Source organism: Rhincodon typus, chromosome 21 (assembly GCF_021869965.1).
Source record: "Rhincodon typus isolate 14 chromosome 21, sRhiTyp1.1, whole genome shotgun sequence".
Lineage (NCBI taxonomy): Eukaryota > Metazoa > Chordata > Chondrichthyes > Orectolobiformes > Rhincodontidae > Rhincodon > Rhincodon typus.
This window is the reverse complement of record NC_063352.1, coordinates 18,937,960-18,951,389: the sequence shown is the minus strand read 5'-3', so window position 1 is coordinate 18,951,389 and position 13,430 is coordinate 18,937,960. Positions and strand designations below refer to the sequence as shown.

At 43.0% G+C, this 13,430-nt stretch overlaps 1 protein-coding gene across 5 annotated transcripts in view; it reads right to left on the bottom strand.

Moving 5' to 3' along the window:
• Positions 1-13,430, bottom strand: part of ccz1 (CCZ1 homolog, vacuolar protein trafficking and biogenesis associated) — a 45,874-nt gene that overhangs the window by 22,452 nt on the left and 9,992 nt on the right. For 4 of the 5 annotated variants that reach the window (XM_048609483.1, XM_048609482.1, XM_048609484.1 and 1 more), the window contains 8 exons: positions 13,240-13,337; positions 11,282-11,375; positions 9,824-9,901; positions 8,230-8,277; positions 8,043-8,126; positions 4,585-4,760; positions 1,578-1,659; positions 347-408 (listed from right to left, as the gene is read on the bottom strand). In XM_048609483.1, the coding sequence (XP_048465440.1) occupies positions 347-408; positions 1,578-1,659; positions 4,585-4,760; positions 8,043-8,126; positions 8,230-8,277; positions 9,824-9,901; positions 11,282-11,375; positions 13,240-13,337 (722 nt within the window). The remainder of the gene's footprint in view (positions 1-346; positions 409-1,577; positions 1,660-4,584; positions 4,761-8,042; positions 8,127-8,229; positions 8,278-9,823; positions 9,902-11,281; positions 11,376-13,239; positions 13,338-13,430) is intronic. The other variant, XM_048609485.1, reaches the window with a different exon arrangement.

Sequence of the window (13,430 nt, the reverse complement as noted above, 5' to 3'; positions counted from 1 at the left end):
GGGTTGCAAGTCTAGAGCTAGGCTTCTGAAGGCATGGCCACCAATATTTAAAAAAAAAATCAGGTTTATGCAAGTGGCCAGAACTGAAGGAACAGAGGGATCTGGGAGTGTTATGGAGATTGGAGGAGGTTACAGAGATGGGGAAGGAGAGAGATCAGGAGGAATTTGAAAATTAAATGAATAATGGTGATCAGTGAAGAAGGTTTAAGTGGTGGGATCTACAGATTACGGTTAAAATGTTCATCTTTAGGGAACCTGTGAATGCACAGCTACAAGGAAAATACCACAAATTCCTCACAAAATTCCTGACATGATAGATGTCAACAACTTCTGTGGAAAGCCATACCTGCCATAATGGTTGAGGTTCACAGTTATTCCCCCTCGTCCAGGGGAATCACGACCAATTAGCTATGAGCAAAGGGAGAAAACAAGTTCAATATCATCTGAGGTATTAACACAACACAAAACATACCATTCGTTTACAAATTTATAAAATTATATTCATTGTGAACAAGAATTGCTGGATGAGGGGTTTCTGGTTAATAAATTGTTCTTTCATCTCTGGGTTCAGAGTTCAATCTCAGACTGAATGATGGTATAGGGGGTGGCCATTCGGCCAATTGGCCAATTGTGTCTGTGCTTGCTCTTTCAAAGAGTGAGCCAATGAGTCCCACACTACCCCTGCCACGGCCCTCACTCTACCTCCATGATCCTGCAAATCTTTCCCCTCCCAAGTATTGTTTTGACTCCCTTTTGAAAGTCACTACTGAATCTGCTTTCGCTGCCCTTTCTGGCAACACAACAAATCACTAAGCAAGTTCTAATTGTGTGTCTCGATGTTTCACCAATTACTCTCAATCCGTGATGTGTGGTTACCGATTCTCACGCAGTGGAAGTTTCTCAGTTACTCTATCATAGCTCTGATGGGATCAAGGTCTCTTTAACAACCAGCTCCATGTCACGAAACTCAAGTTTTCTTAATCCAGGTCCTCCCTGACTAGGCCTAGGGACGGTGATGTGTGTGTGCTCTGACTGAAGTATATGCCCCACCCCAGGAGCTAACATGACAACTGGCGCAGGAAATGCAAAGGCTGGGGATGGGTGCCTCAATGAGCTGGAGCTCTAATGTAACCGTGGTATCTGGGGCTGTCACTCAACACCTAAAGATGGCTAAGCAATCCACTCTCCAGCATCTAAAATTTCTCATTGAAACAAGCACAAAAATTCACAAGTTCCAAACAGAAACCACGCCAAGATTTACCTGTTAATAAAAGATAGAACACCATGCTGCCTCTTACCATTCAGTTCCACAAACCCACTCTGCCATACAATTAGAACACAGCTGATCTGAACCCCAACTCCATCTTCTCAGCTTCAAATCAATAACTGTTGCCCAGCAAACATCTACTTATTTAATGAGATTCTCAACTGAGCTCTTCAGCAAAGAGACAGAAGTCCAGACCTCCACTTCTGTGAAGAAGTGCTTCCTGATTTCACCCTTGAGGGGCCTGGCTGTAATTTTCAGGTTAAGCCCCCAATTCTTGACCATGGAAACATATTAAAGACATTGAGAATACCTCTGGCTCCAGATGCCTTGGAAAGAGTGATGTTGTGAGGTACTTGTACAGGATTCGCATATCATCCTGCTCCAAACCACTCCTGAAAACAAGCAGAAAGATTGTGCATTTAGTTAGCGCCTTTAATAAGCTTAGGTCAACCAAAATGTTTAACAGGCAATGAGTGACTGAAGTGTAGTCACTGTCGTAAAATGGCAAGCAATTTGCATGCAACATGGTCCCACAAACAGTAGTGCGATAATGACTTGATAACCTGTTTAAGCAATTTTGATCGAAGAAGTATTTGCCAAGACAACATGGATACCTCCCTGCTCTTCTTCAGAAGTGTCGTGAGATCTTTTATACCCAGCTGTGAGTGCAGACAGGGCAACAAGCTCACATCTCATCCAAAAGACAGCACCTCTGACAGTGCAGCACTTCCTCAGTAAGTGCACTGAGAGGGTCAGCTAGACAGGGGCCCATCAACCAGCTTGGAACTAAACACAGCAGCAATGACCACTGCTCCCTTCTGTGAAACAGCTGCTCAATTCTCCCTCACCTGGGTTTCCAGTGCTCAAACTATGGAAAAAGTGCCACATTGCATTCAGTTAACAACCTAGTTCCCTATGGGTCTTAGTGTCTGTCTCTAATCTACACCCAGGGCCAGCAGATCCAAAGATGCCTCATTGATGAAGTCATGATCTCACGACCACAATATATATGTCACTGTTATGTATCCTTTTTCCTGTTTTGATGTCACTATTTAAGACATTTCAACTGTGCTGCACACAGGAACTGAAAAATGTCATGGACATCATAAGAATCATAAGACATAGCAGCAGGGAGCAGAAGTGGGTCATTCAGGCAACTGAGTCTGCTCTGCCATTCAATGAGGTTATGACTGATCTGATCATTTTTAACTCCACTTTCCTGCCTTATCCCCAAAATCCTCATTCCCTTACCAATTAAAAATCTGTCTTTCTCAGCCTTGAATATACTTAACAACCCAACCTCTACAGCTTTCTTTACTAATGAATTCCACAGATTAACCACCCTCAGAGAAACAAATCCTCCCCAGCTCAGTCTGAAATGTGTGAACCCTCGAGATTATGCCCTCTGATCCTAGACTTTTCCACAAGGGGAAACACTGTCTCTGCGACTACCCTGGAAATTCCCCTAAGAATCTCATTCTTCTAAATTCCAAAAAAGTACAAGCCCAAATTGCTCAATTTCTCCTTACAAACAAAATTTCTCCATACCTGGAATCAACCCAATGAACTTTCTCTGGACTAAGTCCCATGCAAGTATATCATTCCTTACATAAGAGGACCAAAACTGTTCACAGTATTCCAGGTGTGGTCTGACTAGTGCCTATTTCAGTTTTAGCAAGTCACCCCTACTTGTATAAAAAACAAAAAAGTGCTGCAGATGCTGTAAATCTGAAACAAAACCAGAAATTGCTGGTAAAGCTCAGCAGGTCTGGCAGCATCTGTGGAGAGAAAGCAACAGTTAATGTTTTAGATCGAGTGACCCTTCCTCAGAAAAGTTCTTAAGAAGGATCACTCAACCCATGATGTTAACTCTGATTTCTCTCCACAGATCCTGCCAGACCTGCCGAGCTATCCCGACTTTCATGCTCTGTTCCCTTGGAAATAAACACCAACGGTCCAGTTACCTCCCCCAGTATCTGATGAAGTTGGATATTAGCTTTTGTGATTCATGCATGGAGACCGCCAAATCCCTTCCTGCAGTCTTTCTACATCAAAATAATATTCTCTTATTCATTGTTTCCGCTAAACTACATAGCAACACATTTCCCTCATTGCATGCCATCCACCGAGTTTTTGCTCACACATTAACCTGCAGACTCTATGTCATCCGCAAACACGGTGATAGTACATTCACTTCTGTCATCCGAGTTATCAATATATCTTGTAGGTAATTGTGGCTCCAGCACTGATCTCTATGGAACTCTACTAGTTACAGGTTGCCATCTTGAAATGTCCCCTTTATCCAACTCTCAGGCTTCTAATAGTTAACCAATCCTCCATCCAGGCTAATATACTTTTATCGTAATATCTTAGGATCCTATCTTAGTAAGTAGCCTAACGTGCGTTACCTTTTGGAAATCCAAGTATGTTACCTCTCTGGTTCTCCTTTATCTATCCTGCTTGCTACCCCGTCAAAGAATTCAAATAAATTTGTCAGACATGATTTGCCCTTCCTGAAGTCATGCTGATTCAGCAATGATTAGATTATGTCTTTCCAAATGCTTTATAGACTCAAACATCTTCCCAATAACAGATGTTAAACTAGCTGACTTAACATCCCAGATATGCTCTCAGTTTGGAAGTAAAATCTCCAAAAATACATAAAAACCTCATTGAAACGTACAATATTCTTAGCGGTTGGACAATGTCAATGTTGTAGAGGATGTTTCCATTGGGGGTGGGGGCGGGGAGAAGAGGAGGAGGAGAAGTAGCCCAGGGGTTGGGCTCACTCTCAGTCTCAGATTAAGGGGTTGGTCATTTAGGATGAAACAAGGAGAAATTCTCTAGGCTGTGGAAGACCAGTTATTGACTATATCCAGAACAGAGATTGATAAATTTTTCGGTAGAGTAAGAATTAAGGGAATGGGGATCACACAGGAAGATAGTTCAATTAGAAGGTCAGCCATGATTTTGTTGAATGGTGGAGCTATTTTGAGCGGTCCAGTTCCTATTGCTTATGTTCTAATGTTCCAAAGAGAGGCAGCTTTCTGAACATTTAGAAGTCTTTCAAACACACTCTTGGCTACAAGTCAAGAAGTTTGTTGTTCAAATACCATTCCAGAAACTTGAGCACAGAATTCCAGCTGTGCTTCTCAATGGAATAATGAGTTGTCGTAGAGGCTGTTTTTTGAATCGGACATTAAACCGGACCCCTGGCTGCCCTCTCAGATATTTTTTGAGCTGTAGGCATTGTTACTTTTGCATTACCAGATGGCACCAGTCAAATCAAACTCTAATAACGGGTAACGCAGACTTACCAGATGAGTTGGTCATTGTACAGGAATGCTGTGTACTTGACGAGATCTAGGCTTTCCTCCATTTTGTTGACAAATGACTGAATCTTCAGGTAAGTCATTTTATCCAGAGGGAAGAAGCTGATTCCACCAAACACGTCCAGTAGGTCACATGACTGTAAGTGTAACGTTTGCAAGTACTGTTGGAAGAAGGACACCAAAAAAATCTTTATCTTTACTTCTAAATGCCACCTTGAAAAATAATCCATCTCCCCGATTCAAACGTTGGCTCAGGAGAAGGCCTTTAGACCCTTGAACCTGTTACTTAGTAGGTCATTCACGACAGTCACTGTTAAATGTATAAAAATGCAGCTGCACAGGAAACTGCCGCACATTACTTTTACAAGTGATGTTGCTCAGGTTAAACTGGGGAGAACTCCTCTGCCCTTCTTCAACATTGTGTTGTGGGATCTCTTACATCCAATTGAGGGGGCAGACATCAAACCTAAACACTTCATCTGAAAGATGGCATCTCTGAAAGTGCAGCGCTCCCACAGTACTGTGCTGGAATATGACCACTTTCACCAAGAGATACATTACCCTCAGACTGACTGTGTTTATTAATGCAGTTAGTAACCGTTAAGGTTTTACATTCCTAGTAGACACTGACCTAATTGGCAAAAATCTCAGCATACACTCAATGAAAAATAAATAAGGGATTGCCTCATACATAACCAGGCTCAATTTTCTGAATTAGTAAAATTTCTAAGCCACTATTAGAAAATCATCAAAATTTAAAAGAGACAAAATAAGTCCATTATTGACTAGATTTTACGTACTTGGGGTTTAAAAAAAAAGGGAGGAAATCATTTTAAATTACCTTGCTGTCACTTTGAATTAATTATTTAAGTGCAACATTATACAAGCTTCGTTAAAAAGTTTGTTGTCAATGGCAGCTGTCATAGAGCCCAGTTATCCCACTGCATAGCATCTATCAAACAGTTGTACAACACTGGGGTTCAGTTCAGAATATACAGGAACTAGGCAAATAATAAAACTACAAATAGGTTTTGACAGATATGTATTGAATAGTTTGACATAATTTAGTGCCAAATCAGCCATTAAATCATTATAGTAATGGGATTAGGTCACAGTGACATTTAGCCAACACTGAGCTCCATGATTAAACCAATCCGCCATGTATTATTCAAATTAAGACAACCATGAAGCATAACTAGATTAGGGACCAGGAGTGGGGATCAGTGGAAAAGTAATCACACTCACTACAGCTTAATTGCACTTGAGCACAAGTTGCTGCAAAAATTATTGTGTTATATAGGCTTGCAGCAGATTTTTATTATTTGGAAGACTTCATTAGTTGCTGAACACAATACTCTGGGGTGGAGAGTTACTGAGGGAGGCGGCTGATGTCTGAAAGTTGTCTCAGAAACAGTACGCAGAGCTTTCCCACAAGCTTCAAGACCAGATCGTGCCTGCAGCTGTTGGGATCCAGACCAGACAGGGTCACAGTCCTGTTTTCTTAGAGATGGTTTAGTTGGTGATCACTACACTTGCTGGGCTTTTAAGGACGATGGGTAGATAGTTTCCCCACCTCCTGACTCACAGAAAGTCAGCAACTCAAGAACCTCCAGAGACCCACTGGGAAGTGAGGGTGACTGCTCGGGCAGGTCTGAAAGCACGAAGGTGCCTCAACACAGAAGCACTCTCAAGGGTGTTTGAAAATAATTCTCTATCAGAGACAGAGAAGCAAAGGAGGGGGGGAGAGAGAGAGAGAGAGAGAGAGAGACAGAGAGACAGACAGACAGAGTACAAGAGCAAGAGAAAGACATTCCTACTTCTTGGGTCATTGGGGCCACACGATGCTGATGGCTCCTTTTTGAGGGAATGCTGTTTCCATGTGGATAGTATTCCCGCTCTCCCCCACCACCCACAGCCCCACCAGCTGCAGAGTGACCACCATGATAGAGCTGGCAGCCTCCTTTAGTGGCAAGGGGCCAGGGTATGGGGGCAGAGGGGTGGCCGTTCTACAGTTGCAAAATGCCAGCCATGCTGCCCCTAACTGGGACCTTGAAACCCGTTTAAACTGTTCAACAACACTTGACCACAGTCAGCCAATATCCCTTCCCAAGCCACCCCCTGTGAAACACCTCAGATGGCAAGAACGTACCAGGGAGCTGAGGCAATGTGGTTTCCTCAACTATTTTCCCAGTACTACCTGGCTTCATTTGTGTTTACATTATCATTATTCCTTTCAATGGGATGTAGCTGTCAGTGGCTGGGCCAACATTTATTGTTCATTCCTAACTGCCCTGGAGAAAATGTTGGTGAGCTGTCTTCTGGAACTACTGCAGTCCTTCAGGATGTGGGCACCCCAGTGCTGTTCAGGAGGAAGTTCCAAGAGTTTGACACAGCACCAGTGAAGGACAACAATATATTTCCAAGTGAGGATGGTGTGTGGCTTGGGGAAAGAAACTTGTAGGTGGTGGTGGTGTTTCCATGCATCTGCTGCCCTTGAGCTTCCAGCTGCTTTGGAGGGTGCTGTTGAAGGGGCGTTGGAAAGTTACTTCAATGTATCTTGTAGACTATACACAATGCTGCCACTGTGCACCAGCAGTGGAGGGACTGAATATTCAAGGTGATGGATGTGGTGCCAATCAAGCAGGCTGCTTTGTCCTGGACGGTGTCAAGCCTAAGTGTTGTTGGAGCTGCACTCACTCGGGGTAAGCAGACGGTAGTCCATCTCACTCCTGACTTACACCTTGTAGATACAGCATAGGGTTTGGGAACAAAAACAAAGTTGCTGGAAAAGCTCAGCAGGTCTGGCAGCATCTGTGAAGGAGAAAACAGAGTTAACGTTTTGGGTCCGGTGACCCTTCCTCAGAACAGTGAATAGGGTTTGGGAAGTTAGGAAGGAGGTTATTTGGTGCACAATTCCCAGCCTTCGCACATCAGGGAATACAAGCTTAGTCTACGCACCTGTCCAAGTAATTTAAGCCTTTTAGCTCTGGCATCATTCTGATGAATTTGCTCTGTACACCCAAGGCCTGTACACTCTGTACAGGCCCAGGAAGAGCTGTGATGCAATCCAAAGTCAAACAGCCTGCATGACTCCAGCTCACCATAGTGCAAGGTGTGAAAAGGCAGGTGGTCAGTGCGAATGGAATACAAGGCTAAAAACTGCCAGCGCCTTCAGGGAAGGAAGGCATAGAACGGTGGCCTGTGACCTGTTTAACAATTCTCCCTGTTGACTTTATCAATACATTCTCACAATATTGAGCATCCCCTTTAAAAGATCAGCAGTAGCTTCTCCAGTCTCTCCACATAAATGAAGGCCCTCATCCCTGGTACCATTCGAATAAATCTCTTCTGCTACTTTCCTAAGGTTCTCATATCCCTCCCAGAGCTAAGCATAATACTGCAGTCAAGGTCTCACCAGTAATAACCAAATTTAAGGATCCTACCCTGTAGAAAAATTTCTGGATTCTCTGTTGCAGATGTTCAACGCCTCCAGCCTCCAAGGATTTTGCGAAGGTGCCATTGAAGAGCTGAACGTGAGGGAAGACCAGAAACAAATGTTAAGCTGGGAAAATCTGACAGTAAAGAAAACGAGTAGCAGAAAACATGTAGGAAGTAGCCGATCTACATCACCTTGTACATACAATAGCACTGCTGGATCACTGCCCCATACACGGTGTCCTGAAGTGGAAGCAAACGTTTACTTTACAAAACAGCAGCACCAAGAGAAGTAGACACAATCTTTAGTACAGAAACTGGCCTTTCACCCCTACTAGTCTTAGCTAGTGTTTATGTTCCACACGAGCTTGTTCTCAACCCTCTTCATCTCGGCCTAACAACACATCCTTCAATTTCTTCCATCTTCCCCTTAAATGCATCTAAGCTACTGGCCTTAACCAACACTTGTAGTAGCAGGTTCCACATTCTTATCACTCTCCAGGTAAAGAAGTTTCTCCTGAATTTCCTACTAGTGGTGCCAATCAAGCAGGCTGCTTTGTCCTGGACGGTGTCAAGCCTAAGTGTTGTTGGAGCTGCACTCACTCGGGGTAAGCAGACAGTAGTCCATCTCACTCCTGACTTACACCTTGTAGATACAGCATAGGGTTTGGGAACAAAAACAAAGTTGCTGGAAAAGCTCAGCAGGTCTGGCAGCATCTGTGAAGGAGAAAACAGAGTTAACGTTTTGGGTCCGGTGACCCTTCCTCAGAACAGTGAATAGGGTTTGGGAAGTTAGGAAGGAGGTTATTTGGTGCACAATTCCCAGCCTTCGCACAATTTCCTACTAGTTTTATTTGTGATAGTCTTATACTGGAGGCACTGGAACCAATCCTTCCACAAGTGAAACCAACTTCTCTACATCTACCATCTCAAACTTTTCACAATTAAAAAGACCTCTAACAGGCCACCATCTAGTTTTCCCTTGTCTAGGTTAAAAAAAAACACAATTTTCACAGCCTGGCCCTTTTTACAGTGACAATAGGAACAGAAGGAGGCTATTCCGTCATGGCTGATCTGTTTCTCTTAAAAATTACAACAGTTTTCACTACAGGTTTAGCTGAAATTTAGGATACAGAATTGATTGACAGAGAACATCCATAGTACCTTCTACTGCAGAAGGGGGCCATTCAGCCCACTATGGCTGTACCCGCCTGCAAATTTCCTTTTATCTCTTAAAGGTCAGGGAGGGAATGTAGAAGTGGTAGTGACACTAGACCAATAATCCAGAACCTCAGGCCAACGTTCTGACAGATGGTAAAATTTGAATCTAAAATAAAATCTGGAATTTAAAAAAAAGCTGTTTTAATGGTGACCATGATCATTGTCAATAGTCGGAGAAACCTATCTGGTTCACTAACACCCGTTAGAGAAGTAAATCTGCCATCCATACATGCTCTGGTCTACAGGTGACTTCAGACCCACAGCAATGTGGTTGACTCTTAACCGTCCTCTGAAATAGCCCAGTGAGTCAATCAGTTCAGGAGCATGGAGGGATGAGCAACAAATGTCAGCCTTGCCAGCGATGCGCATATCCCATACAAGACCAAAACAAAAATATAATGTTGGGAATTCTGAAATGGGGTTATTCCTACAATCTTCGCTGTCATCTCTAATATCCACGAGGTCTCCATTTTATTTTGTTTAACAGACGTTGAGATACTCAGTAAAAGATTTTGCAATACAATCTAACTCTCTGGCTGAAGTAGACCATGAGCAGGTTCTGACTAACCAGTAACTCATCCTCCTGGTATTCCGGGACACGAGATCCATCCTTGTTCAGCTTTTCAATCATAGGATTTGACACCACCTGGGCTCATCAACAGAAAGAGGAAAACCATAAATAAAGTGATGCTAAGGTGTGTCAACACAGCCAGCAGGGGAAATGTGCACTGAACAAGACTGCATCTACATTTTGGTAAAACAAACAAGCGCAGGACTTTTACAGTTAATGGTAGGGCTTTAGGTAGTGTTGTTGTACAGAGAGACCTCAGGGTTCAGGTACATAGTTCTTTGACAGTTGTGTCACAGGTAGACAGGGTGGTTAAGAAGGCATTTAGCACACTTGCCTTCATTGCTCAGGCCATTGAATATAGGAGTTGGGATGCCATGCTGAGATTGTGCAAGATGTTGGTGAGCCACTTTTGGAGTATTGTGTACAGTTCTGGTCACCCTGCTATAGGAAGGATTAATATTAAATAGGAGAGTGTTCAGAAAAGATGTTGCCAAGACTGGAGGGTTTGAATTATAAGGAGAGGCTGGATAGGCTGGGAGTTTTTTCACTGCAGTAAAGGAGGTTGAGGGGTGACCTTAGAGAGGTTTATGAAATCATGAGGAGCATAGATAAAGTGAATAGCAAAGGCCTGTTTCCTGCAATAGGTGATTTCAAAACTAGCAGGCACATTTTTAAGGTGAGAGGAGAAAGGTTTCGAAAGGACCCGAGGGACAACATTTTCACACAGAGGGTGGTTCAGATGTGGAAGGAATTGCCTGAGGAAGTGGTAGATGCAGGTACAGTTACAACATTTGAAAGACATTTGGACAGGTACATGAACAGGAAAGGTTTAGAGGGATATGGGCCAAATGCAGACAAGTGGGACTGGTTTAGTTTGTGAAACTTGGTCTGCACGGATGAATTGGACTGAAGGGTCTGTTTCCACACTGCATGACTCTGTAAGAGTGGGAAACTGAAGAAAGAATATGTGCACAGTAAGCACTGGCAAATCACAGAAATAAATGACCAGATAATCTGTTTTACCAATTTTGGTTAAAGGATAGGCCAGGACATTGAAAAGAACCACCAACTCTTCCTCAAATGATGGCCATAGAAATCTTTCACATCTACCAGAGGTGAGATCTGGGGAGAGATTTTGCATTCATCCAGCCCTTGGAACAGCCAGTCGGGGCTTAACAGGTTGAAACAGGTACTTGTAAAAATGTAATCAGAGATAGTAGGAACTGCAGATGCTGGAGAATCCGAGACAACAAAGTGCAGAGCTGGATGAACACAGCAGGCCAAGCAGCATCATAGGAGCAGAAAGGCTGACGTTTCAGGTCTAGACCCTTCATCAGAAAAAAATGTAGCAGCCACAGCTCAGTCTTGGTTACACTCAGCTCAAGCAAAACAACAGTTCTGGGTGACACGCACCAAACACTGCACAATCTACAAAACTTTCTGGGTAATGTGTACCATAACCATCCAGAAATTCTCCTCTGCTTCGTGAAAAAACTGTCTGTTCTTCTGTGTATGCAAGGACTTTGCAGGCTTGGTGGGACAGAAGGTCCTGTAAATGCAGAGAAGAAACAGGTTAGCCCAGAGTCTGTTCCTGTAAAACTTTCAGATGGCAAGTAACACACAATTTACTCTCGCTCAAGAACAGCTTACAAGACTTGTAAAACATCAAGATAAATGACAAGATTAAGCCACTGAATAAACTTGTACTTTTACAGTGCCTTTCATAATATTGGGACATCCCAAAGCTCCTTCTAGCTAATGAACAACTTTTTGAAGTATATCACTGCTATACTGTAGGAAATACAGCAGGCAATTTAAGTACAGCAAGCTCCCATGGTAACAATAACCCAATGATCGGGTCATCTCTATTCAGTGATGTTCACTGGGAGATAAATATCGGCCAGAACACCAGGCAAAATCTTATTGCTGTTCTCTGATAATTTCATGGGATCTTTTACATTCACTCAAGCAGGCAAATGTGGCCCAAGGCTTAACATCCTATCCATCTCTGACGATGCAATGCTCCCTCAATACTGGGGTGGGGGAGGGGTGTCGGTCTGAATTATGCCATTTAATGTCTGGGGCAGGGATTTGAACTCTCAACATTCTAATTCCAATACCACTAAGTCACAAAATGCATAGAGTCATACAGCATGGAAACAGACCGTTCAGTCCAACCAATCCAAACCGACCGTAATCCCAATCTAAACTAGTCCCACCTGGCTGTGCTTGGCCCATATCCCTCCAAACCTTTCCTATTCATGAATTTATCCAAATGTCTTTTAAATGTTGTAACTGTACTTGCATGCACCACTTCCTCTGGCCATTCATTCCACACATGAACCACTCCCCTGTGTAAAAAAAATTCCCCTCGTGTCTTTTTTAAATCTTTCTCCTCTTACCTTAAAATATGTCCCCTAGTCTTGAAATCACCCACACCAGTTAAAAGACACCTGTCATTCCACCTAATCTATGCTCCTCGTTATTGTATAAACCTCCTACGCTCCAGTGAAAAAAACTCCCATTCTATCCAGCCTCGCCTTATAACTCAAACCCTCCATTGCCAGCAACATCCTGGTAAATCTTCTCTGAACCTTATCAAGCTTGATAATATCCTTCCTATAACAGGGAGACCAGAACTAAACACAGCTGCAGGCTACAAGAAAGCGTGGAGTAAAAATCCAATGAGTTTACGAGGCAGTGTATAAACGACTCCATTGCCTATTTAATGCTCTGAGAGAACATACTGTATCAATACTCCTTCATGCCCAGATTGAATTAGAACAGCTTCTCAAAGCCATACTTTCTTGCACTTTACCGAACTACTGCCCTCCAGAGTGGATCCTCCCTTCCTGAGAAGTAACCATGAGATTCCTAGTGACACTTGAACATTTCAAATCTACCTTTAAATAATTTCTGTTATTAGTTGTTGTTGTTAGTCACTAACAGTCCCTATTAACAAATATTCACCCTCCCAGCCTGATCGTTAGCAACTCCCTTGTCTGTCCAACTGTCTTTCTCTCTCTTTGGGCTCTATCCTATCGTTTACTCCCTACCCCATCCACCTCCCTATTTTCTGCATATAAACTGATGTTTTCCCAGCCACCATCAGTTCTGAGGAAGGGTCACCGGACCCGAAACGTTAACTCTGTTTTTTCCTTCACAGTTGCTGCTGCTGCCAGACCTGCTGAGCCTCTCCAGCAATTTTGTTTTGGTTCCTGATTTACAGCATCTGTGGTTCTTTCGGTTTTTATTTAATAATTTCTGTTCTCCCAGCCAGATACTTCACGCAGCTAAATACCAGGAGACATTTCTTCCATCATATCAACAGGGAATCACACACTCCAAGCAAAAACACTTAATCGAGAAAACATTGTTGTTTTCTCAAAACAATTCTGCTTTAAGGCCCTTACCTTGTAAACTGCACGATTGCCTCACACAATCCAACATTCCTAATCTTTTCATTCTTATCAACATCACTAGGATGATAAAACAGAATCTTCTTTTCTTCCTAGGTGAGAAGTTGCAGGTTGGTCAATGATTCACAACTGGCATCTCATTGATAAACAATAACGATTATTGAGATAGGTGACCAAGAGCTTGG